The following is an 18752-nucleotide window of genomic DNA, read 5'->3' as shown; positions in this document are numbered from 1 at the left end:
GGCAAGAGATAACAAAGGAGAAGGTGCAGATTGGACCAGGCCACATAGCTGACCAAAAGGTCACGGAGCAAAGGCAAACAATATGTTAATGGTGTGTTGAAAGACAAAGCATTAGTACAGATTAGGTGTGAATATACTGAATATTGAACATCAGCAAGTGCAAACCTGAAGAAAAACAACCTGAAAAAAACAGTGGGTGAGCAAACTGAACAAACTAAGATGAACTGAAATAAATACAAAAAAAGATTGTAAAAAATGTAAAAAGGAATGCCAAAAAAAAAAGGAAGAAAAAATAACTAAAAATGACTAAAAATGAAAGTAAAGTGGGGGGCTGTCATGCTCTGAAATTATTGAACTCAATGTTCAGACCGGCAGGCTGTAGTGTGCCTAATCGGTAGATGAGATGCTGTTCCTCGAGCTTGCGTTGATGTTCACTGGAACACTGCAGCAATCCCAGGACAGAGATGTGAGCATGAGAGCAGGGGGGAGTGTTGAAATGGCAAGCAACCGGAAGCTCAGGGTCCTGCTTGCGGACTGAGCGGAGATGTTCCGCAAAGCGGTCACCCAGTCTGCGCTTGGTCTCCCCAATGTAGAGGAGACCACACTGTGAGCAGCGAATACAGTATACTACATTGAAAGAAGTACATGTAAATCGCTGCTTCACCTGAAAGGAGTGTTTGGGGCCTGGGATAGTGAGGAGAGAGGAGGTAAAGGGACAGGTATTACACCTCCTGCGATTGCAAGGGAAGGTGCCCTGGGACGGGGACGAGGTGGTGGGGGTAATGGAGGAGTGGACCAGGGTGTCGCGGAGGGAACGATCCCTTCGGAATGCTGACAGGGGAAGGGAGGGGAAGATGCGACTGGTAGTGGCATCACGCTGGAGGTGGCGAAAATGGCGGAGGATGATCCTTTGGATATGGAGGCTGGTGGGATGAAAAGTGAGGACAAGGGGAACCCTGTCACGGTTCTGGGAGGGAGGGGAAGGGGTGAGGGTAGAGGTGCGGGGAATGGGTCGGACACGGTTGAGGGCCCTGTCAACCACAGTGGGGGGAAATCCTCGGTTGAGGAAAAAGGAGGTCATATCAGAAGCACCGTCATGGAAGGTAGCATCATCAGAGCAGATGCGTCGGAGACGGAGAAACTGGGAGAATGGAATGGAGTCCTTACAGGAGGTAGGGTGTGAAGAAGTGTAGTCGAGGTAGCTGTGGGAGTCAGTGGGCTTATAATGGATATTGGTAGACAACCTATCCCCAGAGATGGAGACAGAGAAGTCGAGGAAGGGGAGGGAAGTGTCAGAGATGGACCATGTAAAGGTGAGAGAAGGGTGGAAATTGGAAGCAAAGTTGATAAAGTTTTCTAGTTTGGGGCGGGAGCAGGAAACGGCACCGATACAGTCATCAATGTACCGGAAAAAGAGTTGGGGGAGGAGGCCTGAGTAGGACTGGAACAAAGAATGCTCGACATATCCCACAAAAAGACAGGCATAACTAGGACCCATGCGGGTACCCATAGCGACACCTTTTACTTGAAGGAAATGCATGGAGTTGAAGGAGAAGTTGTTCAATGTGAGAACAAGTTCAGCCAGGCGGAGGAGGGTGGTGGTGGATGGGGACTGGTTGGGCCTCTGTTCCAGGAAGAAGCGGAGAGCCCTCAAACCGTCCTGGTGGGGGATGGAGGTGTAGAGCGATTGGACGTCCATAGTGAAGAGGAGGCGGTTGGGACCAGGAAACTGGAAATTGTCAAAATGACGTAGGGCGTCAGAAGAGTCACGGATGTAGGTGGGAAGAGACTGGACCAGCGGAGAAAAGATAGAGTCTAGATAGGAAGAAATAAGTTCACTGGGGCAGGAGCAGGCTGACACAATGGGTCTGCCGGGACAGTCCCATTTGTGGATTTGTGGGTATTAAAAATGTTAGCGCAGACTCCACAAATCTAAGCTGAAGCAGGTGGAGTTCCAGAGTGCTACTATTTAAAGAATGAGGTGCTGATGAGGATGTGGAGACCTCCTCATAGACCTGCGGATGAAGAATGGGTAATGGTTGACCGGATAATGGTGCCGCCAAGGTACCGTAAGGAAATACTAAGAATAGCCCACCACCTTCCAATGGCTGGACATGCAGGTGTACAAAAACCCAAAGCCCGCATATGTCAGCATTTTGACTGGTCAAAACTCCACAAAATGTCTGAAGGACGTAGCTGCTAGACTGGGTCTGCAGCAAGTGGTAAGGGAACCAACAAGAGGGAAAAAACCTACTTGAGCTTGTCCCGACCAAACTACCTGTCGCAGATGCATTTGTCCGTGACAGCATTGGTAGTAATGACCACCGCACAGTCCTTGTGGAAACAAAGTCCCGTCTTCACACTGAGGGTATTCACCATCATGTTGTTTGGCACTACTACCGTGCTAAATGGATAGTTTTCAAACAGATCTCGCAACTCAAAACTGGGCATCCATGAGGCGCTGTGTGCCATCAGCAGCATCAGAATTGTATTCAACCACAATCTGTAACCTCATGACCTGGCATATCCCCTGCTCTACCATTACCATTAAGTCGGGGAAACAACCCTGGTAGAATGAAGAGTGCAGGAGGGCATGCCAGGAGCAGCACAGGTATTCCTAAAAATGAGGTGTGAGCCTGGTGAAGCTGCAACACAGGACTACTTGCGTGCCAAACAGCAGCAGCATGAAATAGACAGGGCTCAGCGAACCCACAACTGATGAATCAGTTCTAAGCTCTGCAATCTTGCCACATCCAGTCGTGAATGGTGGAGGACAATTAAACAAATGACAGGAGGAGGTGGCTCCACAAATATCCTGACCCTCAATGACGGGGGAACCCAGCACATCAGTTCAAAAAACAAAGCGGAAGCATTTGCATCCATCTTCAGCCAGAAGTGCCGAGTGGATGATCCATCTCGGCCTCCTCTTGAAGTCTCCAGCATCACAGATGCCAGTCTTCAGCCAATCCAATTCACTCCACGTGATATCAAGAAACAGCTGAAGGCACTGGCTACTGCAAAGGCTATGGGCCCTGACAATATTCCGGCTGTAGTACTGAAACTTGTGCTCCGGAACTAGCCGCACTCCTAGCCAAGCACTGGACAACTACAACACTGGTATCTATTCGGCAATGTGGAAAATTGTCCAGGTCTGTCCTGTGCACAAAAAGCAGGACAAATCCAACCCAGCCAATTACTGCCCCATCCGTCTATTCTCAATCATCAGCAAAGTGATGGAAGGGGTCATCGATAGTGCAATCAAGTGGCTCTTGCTCAGCAATCACCTGCTTAATGTCGCTCAGTTTGGGTTCCGCCAGGGCCACTCAGTTCCTGACCTCGTCACAGCCTTTGTCCAAATATGGACAAAAGAGTTGACCTCAAGAAGTGAGGTGACAGTGACTGCCCTTGACATCAAGGCAGCATTTAACTGAGTATGGCATCAAGGAGCCCTAGCAAAACTGGAGTTTATGGGAATTGGGGGAACACTCTTCACTAGTTGGAGTCATACTGATCACAAAGTAAGTTGGTTGTCGTTGTTGGAGGTCAGTGATCTCAGTCCCAGGACATCACTGCAGGAGTTTCTCAAGGTAGTGTCCTAGGCCCAACCATTTTCAGCTGCTTCATCAATGCCTTCCCTCCAGCATAAGGTCAATGGTGGGGATGTTCGCTGATGATTGCACAATGTTCAGCAACATTCGTGACTCCTCAGATACTGAAGCAGCCCATGTCCAGATGCAGCAAGACCTGGACAATATCCAGGCTTGGGCTGATAAGTGACAAGTAACATTCATGCCACATAAGTGCCAGGCAATGACCATCTCAATCAAGAGAGAATCTGACTATCTCCCGTTGACAATCAGTGGAATTACCATTGCTGAATCCCCCACTATCAACATTCTAGAGGTTACCATTGACCAGAAACTGAACTGGAGCATAGCTACAAGGGCAGGTCAGAGGCTGGGAATTCTGCGAACAGTAACTCACCTCCTGTCTCCCCAAAGCTTGTCCACCATCTACAAGGCACAAGTCAGGAGTGTGATTAAATACTCTCTACTTGCCTGGATGGGTGCAGCTCTAACAACACTCAAGAAGCTTGACAGCTTCCAGGACAAAGCAGCATACTTGATTGGCACCCCATCCACAAACATTCACTCCCTCCACCACCGACGCATAGTGGCAGCAGCATGTACCATCTACAAGATGCAGTGCAACGCACCAAGGCTCCTTCGACAGCATCTTCCAAACCCATGAACTCTACCATCTAAAAGGACGAGGGCTGCAGATCTATGGGAACACCACCACCTGCTAGTTCCCCGACAAGTCACACACCATCCTGACTTGGAACCATATCGCCATTCTTTCACTGTCGCTGGGTCAAAATCCTGGAACTCCCTTCCTAATAGCACTGTGGGTGTGCCTACACCCCATGGACTGCAGTGGTTCAAGAAGGCAGCTCACTACCACCTTCTCAAGGGCAATTAGGGATGGGCAATAAATGCTGGCCTAGCCAGCGATGCCCACATCCCACGAACGAAAAAAATAAATATGGTGGAGTTCTGTAAAACCTGCCAGATGTGCCAGATTGTGGGGAAGCCCCAATCTGCAATAAAACCTGCACCCCTAATTCCCATATCAGCTTTTCGGGAACCTTTCAGCAGAGTGCTGGTAGCTTGTGTAGGACACATGCCAAAAACAAAAGGGGCTATCTGTACTTTCTTACCACTATGGCTGAAGCTACCCGATTTCCAGAGGACATTCCCCGAAGAGCTATCTCTACCAAAGTATTGGTGGAGGGGCTAACCCAATTGTTTACCCGATATGGGCTGCCTGCTGCGATTCAGACGGACCAGGGCACAAAATTCATGTCTGGAATCTTTCAAAAAGTCATGGGTCATCTGGGCACCCAGCTAAACTCCTCAGCCTATCACCCACAGTCACAAGGGGCGTTGGAAGGCTACCATCAGACCCTAAAGACAACGATCAGGTCATTGTGCTAAAAGTACCCCCCTGACTGGGACAAAGGGCTGGGATTTTTCCTGTCTGCCACTCGGGACTCACCCAATGAATCCACTGGCTTTAGTCCTTTTGAATTAGTCGATGGACACAAGGTCCTCTTAAACTAATCAAGGAGAGGTTTTTGGGGACACAGGGATGAGTTCTTCAATATTAGACTACATTTTCATGTTCCAGAAGCACTCATGAAAGCCCCTGCAGTGGCTCAGGAGCACTTAAGAACCTCCCAGAGAGCTATGAAAGGGCATGCAGATAAATATGCCAAGGCCAGAACATTTCAGCCCGAAGACCATGTATTGGTACTATTCCCAATTCAGAGTGAACCTCTGAAAGCCAGGTTTAGTGGCCCATACCGAGTGGAAAAAAGGATTAGCCAGGTAAATTATTTGGTTGACACCCAGACCTAGGGAAAAAAACAAAGGCGATGCCACATTAACATGTTAAAACAGAATCACATCCAGGAAGGAGACAGGCAAGCACAAGTTTGTCAGACAGTCAGGAAGGAAGGGGACAAAAAGGACAGTGAGGACATGTTCAGGCCAGGAGGATTCCCAAATTGAATGTCTTACTGTCCAGCTGGCCAACCTTGAAATGTTAGGAAATTTCAACCCCACACTTCCCTATTTAAAGGCAGGACAAAGAGAAGCCCTAGCAAGGCTGCCAACAACCTTTACAGAAAGCTGCAGGGACAAGGGAAGTTCCCAAAAAGGCAAATCAACATTGAGTGAGATGCCTCACTGAGTTGAAGTGCCGCAGAGGATTGCAGTGAAAGCTGGACAGACACCTGTGAGCAGTAATGTCCCAGAGGACATGGGGTAGATTAGAGAAAAGACCCTTCCCACAATAAAGGGAAAAGGGAAGAAAAACTGCCCTAAAGTAAACAGCACTTGTGCAACTCACCAGAAAACCACAAGTGAGGTCAGTGTGGATCTACCCACTGAAGAACCTAATGATCAGCTCCCAAATTCAAAGCTAATCAAACACAACAATTTCAATATAGAACTCAGCAAGTACAAGGGCCTGGAGGAAATCTCAGACATCTCACTGGGGCAAAAAGTCAAGTTATTACCCACTATCAATATAGAGGAGAAAATTATCAAGGTGCTGGAACCTGAATGGTTAAAGCCACATGTTTCAGCAATAGCAGTTGAAGGGTTAAATCTTGTACATACAGGAGGACTCACCACAAGCTGTAACGGAAATTTGCATACCACAAGCTTCACCAATAACCACATGTTTATTGAGATGCACACTCCCAGGGTATTACAAATTGAAACGAGAGAAACTGTAACCCCAATTGACAATTCATAACCCAATACTGAACCATCCCAGTCAAAAATTAAACTAGAAAAGCTGTTTCAGACCATGCCAGCTGCAGCAATTCTAAGATTAATGTGTAAACTTCGGAAGTGAATGTTTGTGATTTTTTTTCCTGCAACCTTGTAATGAAATGTTCCCGTGGTCACATTTCATTCCGCGTTCTCAAGAGGTGTCAAGAAAACATGCTATAGCAAAGGGGATTTTTTAATTCACCGATTGGAAACTTACATTAAACTTTTAATGAAACAGCAAGAGGTGGAATTCTACAGTGAACTTTTTTAGAAAGCTGGCAGCCAAGATGACCAATGCAATTTGCATTTGAACACCTTACACATTACAAGGTCTCAATGATGAGACACATGTCTGATGAGCCTGTACCCAAGATAATGGCTTGCTCTATTGAGTGAACCACAGGAGATTGTGTTCATTAGCAGGGCGTTCTAAGCTATCGGAGCACATTAACCTTGAAGAGGCCGCCCCTTCCAGGTATAAACATTAACATCCTGAGGCCTAAGGGACTGAGATTCCTAAACTTGAATCTCATTAGAAGGTTCCAGACAACACACTGAGGCAATTATGTGACTGTCCATCTCTGTAAAAACTGGGAGTTTTCCCTTGGACAAAGGAGACAAGCCCGTGACTGCTTCTGGGCAGAAACCAGAAGATATCTCTCTCTATCTCTCCAGAAAGCCTGGTGGTGATGTGTGAAGCCTAGCTGCTGGTTGCTGGATCTGAGACAAAGACACCAGGGGAAGAAAGCCACCTACAATTATAGGGGAATTTCAGTGAGTCTTGAAAAAACTGACCATTTATTCAATCTTTAATTCAAAAAGGTATAATATATTAATTATATCTAAATTCTACCTAATTAAGCCTATTATACCTATGTTTCATCACACCCTCCTCTTGACCAGTATAAACACGAACAGCGAAGATAGGTTGTTTTAACTAAGTAATGCCTAAAACGTAAACATTCAATAACGTGTTATTACCTATTTTTTTCAAACAGTGCAATAATATAAAAGACTACAACAATCACAGTTCGTGTTCTTACATGGATCTACGTTTTCCAAAAATGAATCTTTTAATTTTATCGCAAAGTTTAGAATAATACTATGTGAAGTGTTGATGATCTGAGGTCGCAAAATGTTTAATGAGATGACAGTATTCCAACATTCTTATAATTTTTCCAATGTTGAAAGACTATACAATAAAAAGGAAAGAGTTATGATGATGATAGTTCAGTGCCTCATTAAAGCACGACCCCTTCAAGGGATACACCCCATTACAAATTATACTGAAATACCAGACTTGAGATCAGTTTAGCGAATGGCCTCTGATGAGAGAAGAGCCACTCAAATCTGATTATGACAAATGGGCCTCCTTTCTGAATGATCCTACACTCATTTTTAAATTTCTATACTCAGAACATCTCCCTGTTATGCAAGATGACGATACTGTTAAACAAGTAAGAGTTAAACAAGTACCTCTGAAACCACTTACAGATTATCATCAAGTTATTTACTGTGATGGGCCATCAATGATGATTAAAAAAGGGATATCCCAACAATCCTCAGCTGGGACGGGAATAGTAATAGGTACCTTTCCGGATTTTTATTCTATCTAGAAGAATTGTTGTCCATACCCCTTGGCCAACGGACAGCACAGTATACTGAAGCTGCAGCATTACGGTATGCTTTAGAAAAGGCAGACCCAGTTAAGGCCGCATTAATTTGTACAGATAGTGACTATTGTAAACAGGATTACAACCAAACCCCTGTGTTCTGTGAGCAAACAGGCTTTAATTATAAAGGTAAACCCATAAAACACAAATTGTGTGGGAAGGTATTCTCCATTTGAGAAAGGATAAATGTAATTGTCAGGTAATTCATGTACCTGGGTATACCACTGGTTCAGTACATTCAAAGGGCAACAGTCTTGCAGATGGACAGACAAAACATTCAGTCTGCATGATACCCCATTGAGAGGGGCCTGCCATAGTTAATGTAATCACTAGGGCAGAACGGGCAGCTAATCAGGATGAGGAACTGATTCAGCTATTAGACCCGACGAAAGAGAATTAAATGAATATCCATCAAAGCACTTCTATTCGGAGACCCCGACTGGTATTATACTGGGTAAGTTGCCCAAGGGTGTCCGGGAAGTACTCCTAAGTCACAAACGAGAACAGCTTGTAAAAGAAGTTCACGAAGTGGTCCATTTGTTTGCGTTGGTCAGTGATTATGTCCCCTGATTTAGACTTGAGGGGGGCGATCTTCTTGATGGTTGGCCCAAAAGCTCTCTTAATGCCATCATACATTCCTCTGATGTTTCCGGTGTTGAAGGCCAGCTGAATATGACTGCATAGGTGTTGCCAGGTGTTACAGTCATTCAAGACTATTTTAACATAAAACATCAGAATGTTATAGCAGTTTACAAAGTTGAAAAATTGATAACACAAATTGAATTAAAAGTCTCACACTAAGTACCTGAAGTTTACATTATCCTGCAATAACTACCTCAAAAGTCTTGCCACGAGTCTTGGCTGCTGCTGATTTCCGGTAACTTCCCCACATTAAACTGACAGTCTTTCGTTGTCTGATTTTTCTCTCCCTTCCTTCTTAAATAATGGAGTAACAATTTACATAATCCAATGGCATAATTTCCAAATAAAGGAACTTTGGAACATTATGACTAATTCACCTGCAATGTCCTCACCTATTTCTTTTAATACTCAGGTGGAAATCATCAGTTCCTGGAGATTTGTCTCTCAAGTCCATTACTTTTCCATTAACATTTCTCTTACTCATAATAAATCCTTTTTTTTTTAAAAGCTTATTTTAAAGCCAGTATCCAAATGCTAAACCATTAAATACTGCACTCCTCTGCAATATCTGCAATACCTACTTACCATGATACATAGTCACACATGAGACAAATGCCATATGCAATGGCCTTCTTACATGACATGTGCAGTGTCTTCAGTCATGGTATGTCACGCCCATCCTAACTTTATGAACTAAACAGCAACTGTTCGATCAATTGCACAAGTTACACAATGCAATAAAAATCACAATAAAGGCTAATAATACTGAAGCTTCACATATTGTATAAACAATAAAACTGACACCAACATCAATTTTAGACAATTACATCTTTTGTGAATTATAGCACCAAAAATAAATCATGAGATACAAATAGTAGAGATTAGGGAGACAGTACACAGTACTTAAAAAAAAAAGTAGAATCACCATTGTAATGTTGGCAAACTAGGGATGCTGATATTGGCCTCTTGGCTAGAGAGTTAAAAAGAGAATTAGTCAAGGTTCTTACTTCTAAATGCTAGTCAATCACTTTTACTGGAAAGAATGTGCAGACATCCAGCAAAGACAGGGTTGGGCTCAGAAATGATGCCACATTGTCTGGGCTCACTTAAAGAATGACCAACTGGTTGAGCTATGAGAAAACACCTAACACCAATGGAATGCTACCCCATTGCCTGGCACCAATGAAATGCCAACTCAGTGCTTGGCACCAATGGAACACAGAATCACAGAACCTTTACATCACAGAAGGCGGCCATTCAGCCCATCGTGTCTGCACCGGTTCTCCGAATGAGCAATTCACTTAGTGCCATTCCTCCATCTTCTCCCCTCAACCCTTCACAATCATCCTTTTCAGATAACTATCTAATTTCCTATTGAATGCCTCAATTGAACCAGTGCCCACCACACTCTCTGGCAGTGCATATCGGATCCTCATGTTACCATTGCTTCTTTTGCCAATTACTTTAAATCTGTGCCCTCTGGTTTTTGATCCTTTCACAAGTGGGAAGTTTTTCTCTATCTACTCTGTCCAGACCTCTCATGTTTTTGAACAACTCTATAAAATCTCCTCTCCAAGGAAAACACTTCCAACTTCTCCAATCAATCTTCGTAAATGAAGTTCCTCATTCCTGGAACCATTCTTGTGAACCTTTTCTGCACTCTCTCCAATCAATGCCTTCACATCTTTCTTCAAGTGCTGTGCCCAGAACTGGACGAACCAGTATTTTATACAAGGTTAACATAACCTCCTTGCTCTTGTACGCTATGCCCCTGTTTATAAATCCCAGGATACTGTATGCTTTACCAACTGCTCTCTCAACCTGTCTTGCCACCTGTAATGACTTATGCACAAAGACACCCAGTTAAAGTTCGGCAACATGTTCATACACAGACACCAGTGTCCATGGTAAAATATTTTGAGGTCCGTGAATGGTAATTTTAAATGTCTTCCTCCAAGGCTGCATGGTTGTCCAACATACAGCCTGCCAAAGGTTTCCATCTGGTAAACTGCAGAATTTCAGGTACCTCAGCAGGCAGCTATGGGTTTGTCAGAATTCCGTTACCACACAACATGGCTGCGGCGTTTGCAGCCTGCCTCTATTATCCACATTTATGCTGAATGCACAGTCGAGGAACGGCGAACAAGGAACGAGAGATAAAGACAAAGAATGACAGTGGGGAGAGAGAGAGAGAGACAGAGATACAGAGAGACAAAGACAGAGACACAGAGAGACAGAGACAAAGACAGAGAGAGAGACACACACACAGAAACACACACACACAGATCGAGAGAGAGAGAGATGGGGGAGAGAGTGGGATAGAGAGCACACAGGAAGAGAGGGACAGAGAGAGAGAGATCAAGGAGACAGTGAGTGTGCATAGAGACAGAGACATAGAGGGGAGAGAAAGTGAGGGAGAGACAGATAGACACAGAGAAGGGAGAGAGAGAGGGGAGTGAAAGAGATCAAGATCACTCCTGACAGATGGACATCTATCCGGAATACTCTGCATCGCTACATCAAGTATGCGGACAGAGATTGAGTACTTATCCAAACAAAAACAATGGAAGGTATAGAAACATAGAAAATAGGAGGAGGAGTAGGCCATTAGGTCCTTCAAGCCTGCTCCGCTATTCATTATGATCATGGCTGATCATCCAACTCAGTAACCTGTTCCTGCTTTCCCCCCCCCATATCCTTTGATCCCTTTCGCCCCAAGAGCTATATCTAACTCCTTCTTGAAAACATACAATGTTTTGGTCTCAATTGTTTTCTATGGTAGCAAATTCCACAGGCTCACCAGTCTCTGGGTGAAGAAATTTCTCCTCATCTCAAGTCCTGAAAGGTTTACCCCCTATCCTTAGACTATGATATAATATATAATATAATATACTTATTCCTTAGGCATGTCACTAAATCAGTGTTCAACATAGTGATGAGAAAGTAAGTCAATAAATTAGCTTTCGCATTTAAATCTTCTTCACAAACATGCACATTTGTTGTTGTTTTGATTAATAGTAGGATCATTTTTTAATGACTTATCTTTCTGAAATTTTCTCACCGAGCCCTATGTAAGACAAAAATTGTAATGTGGACCCCACACAAAAAAGGTTGGATACCCCTGCTCCAAGCCTTTAACCTTGTGTTTTAAAATAACATAGCAGCAAGGTTATTTTAAAATACAAGTTTAAAGGCTTGTGTCATGTAAACTCATTTTAAAATGGCAAAAGTCACTAAGGGAATATCACTTTCTACACTCTGCCACACATTACTTTCACTTGGGACACCAGCTCAATGACATATTGGAAGTTGCTGTACTTTTACTTCTGTATAAATGTCATATTTCCTCTGCTATCCATTTGGAATCACATTGTTCTAGAACTTGTATTGAGGGAAAACAGGCAAGAAAATCCAAGGAATCTCAAGAAATCAGCACTGTAAGTTCCTCATGAATACAAGAGTATGGTGTAATGGGGCTGAGTGACATTGGCAAAAACAGAATGCTGCTGATCATATAGACAGTAAATACAATGTAACGGATAATTTTAATAAACCTTAATCTATGATGAACTGTCTACGATTCCTTAACAAAATCCATTCTGCATTTGCAACTTTAAAAATGGTCGAGGAAGAACTCGTAAAAATGTATTATGTTTCAATGGCTGTGTTAAAAACACACATTAACTGATTTTTTTTTTGCTGTGAATTGGGTTAAAGGACAAGTTTTACAAGTATGTCAAAGATCAGTAACTGCAATGTGCATCATTTGCTATCCAGTTTGAAGGAAGATAACCCGAGTGGCCAATGTCATTTGAAAGGTGTCTACGTCATATAATTACATTACTTTAAGAGTGTACCTTTGCTAACAGGTACAAGATTTGGTTTGGACATATATTGGTTTGTCTGGAATACAATTTTACAGATTGTGACAATATTTTTTAACTGAATAATACATGCAGTAACAATTGCTCAACTTTTTGCAGAAAAGCTTTTTGTGAATTATCTTGTCAGAGCTAAATCGGAATCGACAGTGATAGACGGAGATATAGCCATAAGTGAATTAAGAGAATTGCTTTGTTGGAGGAACTGAAGGGTGCTCTATTTGTAATTTTGTTTATCTAATTTTGTCTCTAGCTTTGGTGAGCAAATGACATTTTGTCCATGAGAGATCCTGTTGTTTCTGTATTTTAGAATCCAGGACCTAGTTTAACAGCCTGTCAAGATGAATAGACTAATCTTGGCTACCTTTTTAATTTTCAAAAATTCTTTCATGGAATGTGGATATCGCTGGCAAGGCCAGCATTTGTTGCCCATCCCTAATTGCCCTTGAGAACTGAGTGGCTTGCTAAACCATTTCAGAGGGCAGTTAATCTCTCTGTCCCTTCCTGTCTCACTTTGCTTTTCTGTTTTACATGACTCTTCTGAAGTACTATCTGCTTCATTCTATAAAGTTCCCCGGATTTGGAGATCACTGCCCTTTTGCTGGTTTCCCTGTCATCAGACACGTATTACCAGCAGGTGGAGAAGTTGCATCAACATTGACCATCACGGGTTAAATTGTCTTGATGGTCCATCTTCCTCTTGCTGATTTTTATACTGCCTCACCTCAATAACCACAGTAACAACCCTCTCCTTGGATTTCATCGTTTATTGGATGAATTTGCAGTCCTAACACAGTTTAAATCCACAGAGGTCATTCAATAAGGTCCATCTACCACCCATGACATGGTGTAGTTAGTTCTATTCTGTCAACAAAAGTAATCCACATTGGCACTGCATAGTTTTGCTTGTTCGCTAGCTAATACAGCTACGCTCCATTGATGTTTGCATGCTTAGCTACATTACTTATAGGGAGAAATGTGTTTTAAATTGAACTGTGCTTTGATGGCAATAGATTGGCTATACAGTTTATATACAGGTTAGCTGCCTCCATGTCCGTGGCTGAGTCAATAATTTTGTCAAATGTCTGTGGTGCAACATTTCAGTGCCCATCCCTGCATCCAGGTCCCTCTGCTCCTGCACCCCCTTTAGAATAGTACTCTTTTTTTAATATCGTCTCTCCATGTTCTTCCTACCAAAATCACTTTACACTTCTACGGACTAAACTTTATCTGCCACTTGTCCACCGTTTCCACCACTTGTCTATGTCCTTTTGAAGTTCTCCAGTACGGCAGCAAATGAAATTTAAATTAGAATAATAAATTCAATTAATTAATTAAAAAATTCTGGAATTGAAAGCAAGTCTCAGTAATTCTGCCATGAAGCTATCATCGATTGTTGCAAAAACCTATCTGGTTCACTAATGCCCTTTAGGGAAGGAAATCTGCCGTTCTTACCTGGTATGGCCTACATGTGACACCAGACCCACATTAATATGTGGTTGACTCTTAACAGCCCTCTGAAAGGCTTAGCAAGCCATTCAGTTGTCAAGAGCAATCAGAGATGGGCAACAAATACTGGCCCTGCCAGTGCATCCACATCCCATGAAAGCATTAAAAAAAATCCTTCTCACAGTTCCAAGTTTCATATCATCCGCAAATTTTGAAATTGTGCCCTGTACACCAAGATTTAGGTCATGAATATATATCAGGAAGAGCAAGAGTCCCAACACTGACCCTTGGGGAACTCCACTACAAACCTTTCTCCAGTCTGAAAAACATCCATTAACCACTACTCTTTGTTTCTTATCACTCAGCCAATTTCGGATCCATGTTGCTACTGTCCCTTTTATTCCATGAGCTATAACTTTACTTGTTGTGTGACACAGTATCAAATGCCTTTTGGAAGTCCATGTACATCACATCAGCAGCACTACCCTCATCAACCCTCTCTGTTACCTCTTCAAATAACTCCAGCAAATTAGTTAAACATGATTTTCTCTCAACAAATTCATGCTGGTTTTCATTAATTAACCTGCATTTGTCCAAGTGACTATTAATCTTGTCCCGAAGTTTCCCCACCACCAAAGTTAAAAACTACCCTATTGCCTGGCAATCAAATGCTACTACAGCGCCTGACAACAATGGAATACTACTTCATTGCCTGGCACCAATCAAACACTACTACATTGCTTGACACCAATGGAACACTAGCTCAACACCAGGTGCCAAGAGAACTATATCTCAGCAAGGAGCAGACATCTTCAAAACAGAAAATCGGTTGGGAAATCTCTCCCCACAGCAAATACAAAGGATGACAAAAAGAATTGAAAGTGACAAGGTGGAAAGTATTAGTGATTAGAAAGGGGAAGTCAGAAGTGTTTAAGAATTCCTGATTTAATTTACTGAATTTACCTGTAGAATGTCGATTATGGGCATTATTTTTACATCTAATAAATGTATTATTAAGTGCCCTTTAAAGAATGACACATTTCAAATGACATTTATATTACCTGCATGTCTAAACCAACATAAAAAAATTGCACCAAAGTGTATAAAAATGCCAACATCTGAAGCAAAAATTAACCTACAGAATCACGCTAATTTTTCGTTAGCAGCATTGAAAATGCATTTGTAGAAGGCAGTAGTAGTGCTGTGACACAGAGCAGTAGGGCTCAGATTCCATCACCAAGCGTACAGCATGGGTGAGTTCAGCTGAACTGCTGAATAATGGAAATAATTGGAGGGAGAGTTGTCCCTATATTGCTCTTGCAGGTCCTTATGGTTGGTTTAGAGTGGAAGAGTATTGAACAGGACCAAACAACATCAAAGAGAAAACTGAAGAATTTCACATCTGTAATTAAAAGCGACATTGCATGTGCAGATACACATTTATTGGGAAGATGGGCAAAGTACAGCTTTAAGCATCACGCAACCAAGTTGGTGAGTGAAATCAATTAGTAAATGCAATTTGTAACCAAGTCATACAGATCAAAAGAAGGTCCAAGATTTGGATTAGCAGTCTGTGCTGAATGAAAACACCTCAGCCAGGTTGTCAGGCACAATGTTACAATCAGTCTCATCATCCTTGGGTGGGTGAACAAGGGAGGGAAACAGCCAGGATACTCAATCCTGCTCACTGTCCATTGACACCTACTGGAAACTGATCAGGGTGTGTGGATATTGAGTGAGAGCATGAGTGGGTTTGGGTATGATGTCCACCTATAATTGGATACCCTGCCATATGAGGAAAGATCACTTGGGCCAGATACTGTAAGGCAACCATGGAACCATACCTCTGCAGAGGTCAAAGCATTCAAGAGACAGAGAGTAAACTGGCACATAAAATCCACAGTCCATACCACCAGCGACTCCAGGAAAATTTCAGAAATGGCGAAGTTCTCATGTAACTGACTTTGCTTCCCGCCAATGTCAAAGTGTCATTGCTGGGGACAGCCTCTGGCTGATTCATTCGTTGCCACCATTTGGGATTCAAACTAGCAACTATTATTTTGTTAAAAATGAGTAGAAATGTAAAAGAGTGCTGTGCAGATCCAATGTTTGCGGGGTTTGAGTTACATGTAACTCAGTTACACACAATGCAGAGTCAAAGTAAAATGCTTAAGTGGCAATAACTTGTAATTTTACTAGACATATGATATGCAGTACAAAATAAAAACTAATTTTATAGTAATGATTACATTAAAAAGTGACATGTTTCAAATAGTTTACACAGTCAATCTATAACCATATATATCATGTTGGATCATTACTATACAACATTTGGTGTAATACATTTTACATGAAATACATTTGCCTTCCCTCCCTCAACAGGGTTCACAACACATCGATGCACAATTAAACCTCACTTAACATCTACATACATTAGCTCCAGGTACCCAAGCCACGTGGGGACCTAGTTATTGTGCCAAAATTCTAATATGAGAAATGACACCTCATGTTTGTGTCCTTCTGATAATGACAGCCATTTGAATTATTGAAGAGAAAATACTACATTACTAGGAGAAAAATTAAAGACAGCCGAACACTTAAAAAAAACATTCATACTTCTGGTAATCTGTCGTACGTTTAGTACCATAAGAATGAAAACTCCAGTAATTAGATCAACTTTCATGGCTTAATGTGAAATAAGCAGGGAGATAATGTTTTCACAGGCCAGTTTAGTGTGACAAGATTATGGTGAGAAATGCTTCTCAACAACTTAATTGGATTTTTTTTAAAAAGCGTACATTTTTCTTTTTAAAACATCCCCGTTTAAACAAGTCATTGCTTCTCATTCTTTCTAGGCAACAGGAACTCAATTAATAACCACATTTTCAAAATCAGCAGATAGAAAAGACATTCTGGATGCTGCTATAAATCTGTTGACACAAAATGAACTTCAACCTCACACTGCCACTTCACAATACAAAAGAACTCTGTCCATATATTGCGAAAAGTTATTCCTCCAAAACATTGTTCTGTTCCTCCGTAAAAGTTACATCTAGAAAAGGTCAGGTGACATAAAGTATGAAGGTGCAATACAATAGAACCAAACTGAACTTTACCAAGATGTTTTGTTGACTAAGCTTGATAAATCCCATGTTGGAGACTAATTAAAGAGAAAAAGAAAAAGAAAAACTATAAATGTCAAAATCTGAAATAAAAGTTGAAAATCATAGAATAATACAGCACACAAGGATGCCATTCAGCCTATTGTGCCTGTGTCTTTGGTAAAGTTATTCAACATGTGTCACTCCCCTGTAATTTTTTTTCTCTTCGAGAGTTTATCCAAATGCTGGGAGTTCACAGCAAGCTTGTGTCAGCCTCTAAAGAGAAAAGATGGGTAACATTTCCAGAAAAGACTTTCAGATGAGTCTATGTCCAAGATTTAAAAAAAAATTTCTACTTAAATCTCTTATTGCCTAAAATAAACACATAAATACTTTGGTTAAAAAAGGTAACTTTGGTGTTTTTGACAATAGCTGTAACAATTTCAGAAGGTTTCTTTAAACAGGGGACCATGTAAAGGTTCAAACCTTCAATTGAGGTTGTTTAAAATCACTTTTACCTTCAACACTCAAAATCAAACTGACCAAGTCCAGCTAATAAATAATAAATCATTCAAGGCATTTCAGCACAGCATTTCCATAAATAAAAAAATGAACTTTCCCTCATAAAGAACCTGAGGAACAGGACTCGTTCAAATAACAAAAACTAAATTTCTACTACAAAATGAATTTATGCACTACTTGTAGAATTGCTCAAAAGTAAGTTAATAAGTGGATATACAAATATTGCAACACAAGTCTAAATAAATTTGGCACAAAATGCAATTAAATGTTATTAAAAATAAAACAAATGGGATGTACTGGATATTAGGTTGGAGTAATATATGGTGGTCTTTGCTCTATGCAAATAACACCAATGTAAAAGCACCTTAATTTTACCGCAGTAAAAACAATCAACTATAATAAAATTCAAATTGGCCATGAAATCCCAGTGCAATCCAATTAACACAAATCATTTTCAACAGAGCATAAAACAGAAGTAATGACACATAAATTTGAGTCCATCCAGTTCAATGTTTGAGGGATCTTTCCACACTGTTTAAACATTCCATTACCTAACACTATAATCTTGTTTTTTTTTAAACTTGTGGTTCAGGTGAAATACAGTGCAGCATCACCATAATGCAGAAAGTTTACAATTGTACTGTGTGCACTCCTTTTTACCAAGCCTGTTCTTTTTCCTTCAACAAATTTCTTTCATTCAAAACAACTTGAAGCCACACGTAAAATTAAAACAACCCTTGGAGCCAACCTTTGATTTCATTCATGAGAACAATAGGGAGAAGCTAACATGCTCTGGCAGTGACAGGTTATGTACACAGCGAATTAAATGGCAGATTTCATTGCTTATCGTGACTGGTTTATTGATGATTGTTTTCCATGGCCATTATAAACATCTTCCTAAAATCAGGAATTTCATTTGACTAGCAAATTTGCAAACCATAAATAAGCTAAACAAATCTCCAGACAGTAGGTCTGGATTCCGCTGTGAAGATAAAAACACCAGAAATTTTAAATGAAAACAGTAGATGCCAGAAATGGACAATCAACAATTAATATTGCAAGTGTGACCTTTTGTCAGAATTACATTCAATTCTGATAGATTGCACAATTTTTTATTTTTAGTCCAATTACTACTATATT

The 18752-nt window shown here is 41.5% G+C and overlaps 1 protein-coding gene across 1 annotated transcript in view; it reads right to left on the bottom strand.

The window, feature by feature from the left end:
- LOC137376913 (uncharacterized) overlaps positions 1-18752 on the bottom strand; it is a 158162-nt gene that overhangs the window by 87491 nt on the left and 51919 nt on the right. Inside the window, exons 17-19 of the mRNA XM_068045868.1 lie at positions 17106-17149; positions 11648-11726; positions 8652-8730 (exon numbers count right to left, since the gene is read on the bottom strand). Coding sequence (XP_067901969.1) covers positions 8652-8730; positions 11648-11726; positions 17106-17149 — 202 coding nt within the window. The remainder of the gene's footprint in view (positions 1-8651; positions 8731-11647; positions 11727-17105; positions 17150-18752) is intronic.

Source organism: Heterodontus francisci, chromosome 14 (genome assembly GCF_036365525.1).
Source record: "Heterodontus francisci isolate sHetFra1 chromosome 14, sHetFra1.hap1, whole genome shotgun sequence".
In the NCBI taxonomy this organism is placed as follows: domain Eukaryota; kingdom Metazoa; phylum Chordata; class Chondrichthyes; order Heterodontiformes; family Heterodontidae; genus Heterodontus; species Heterodontus francisci.
Note: the sequence above shows the minus strand (reverse complement) of the source record. Positions and strands in the feature narration are given on the sequence as shown.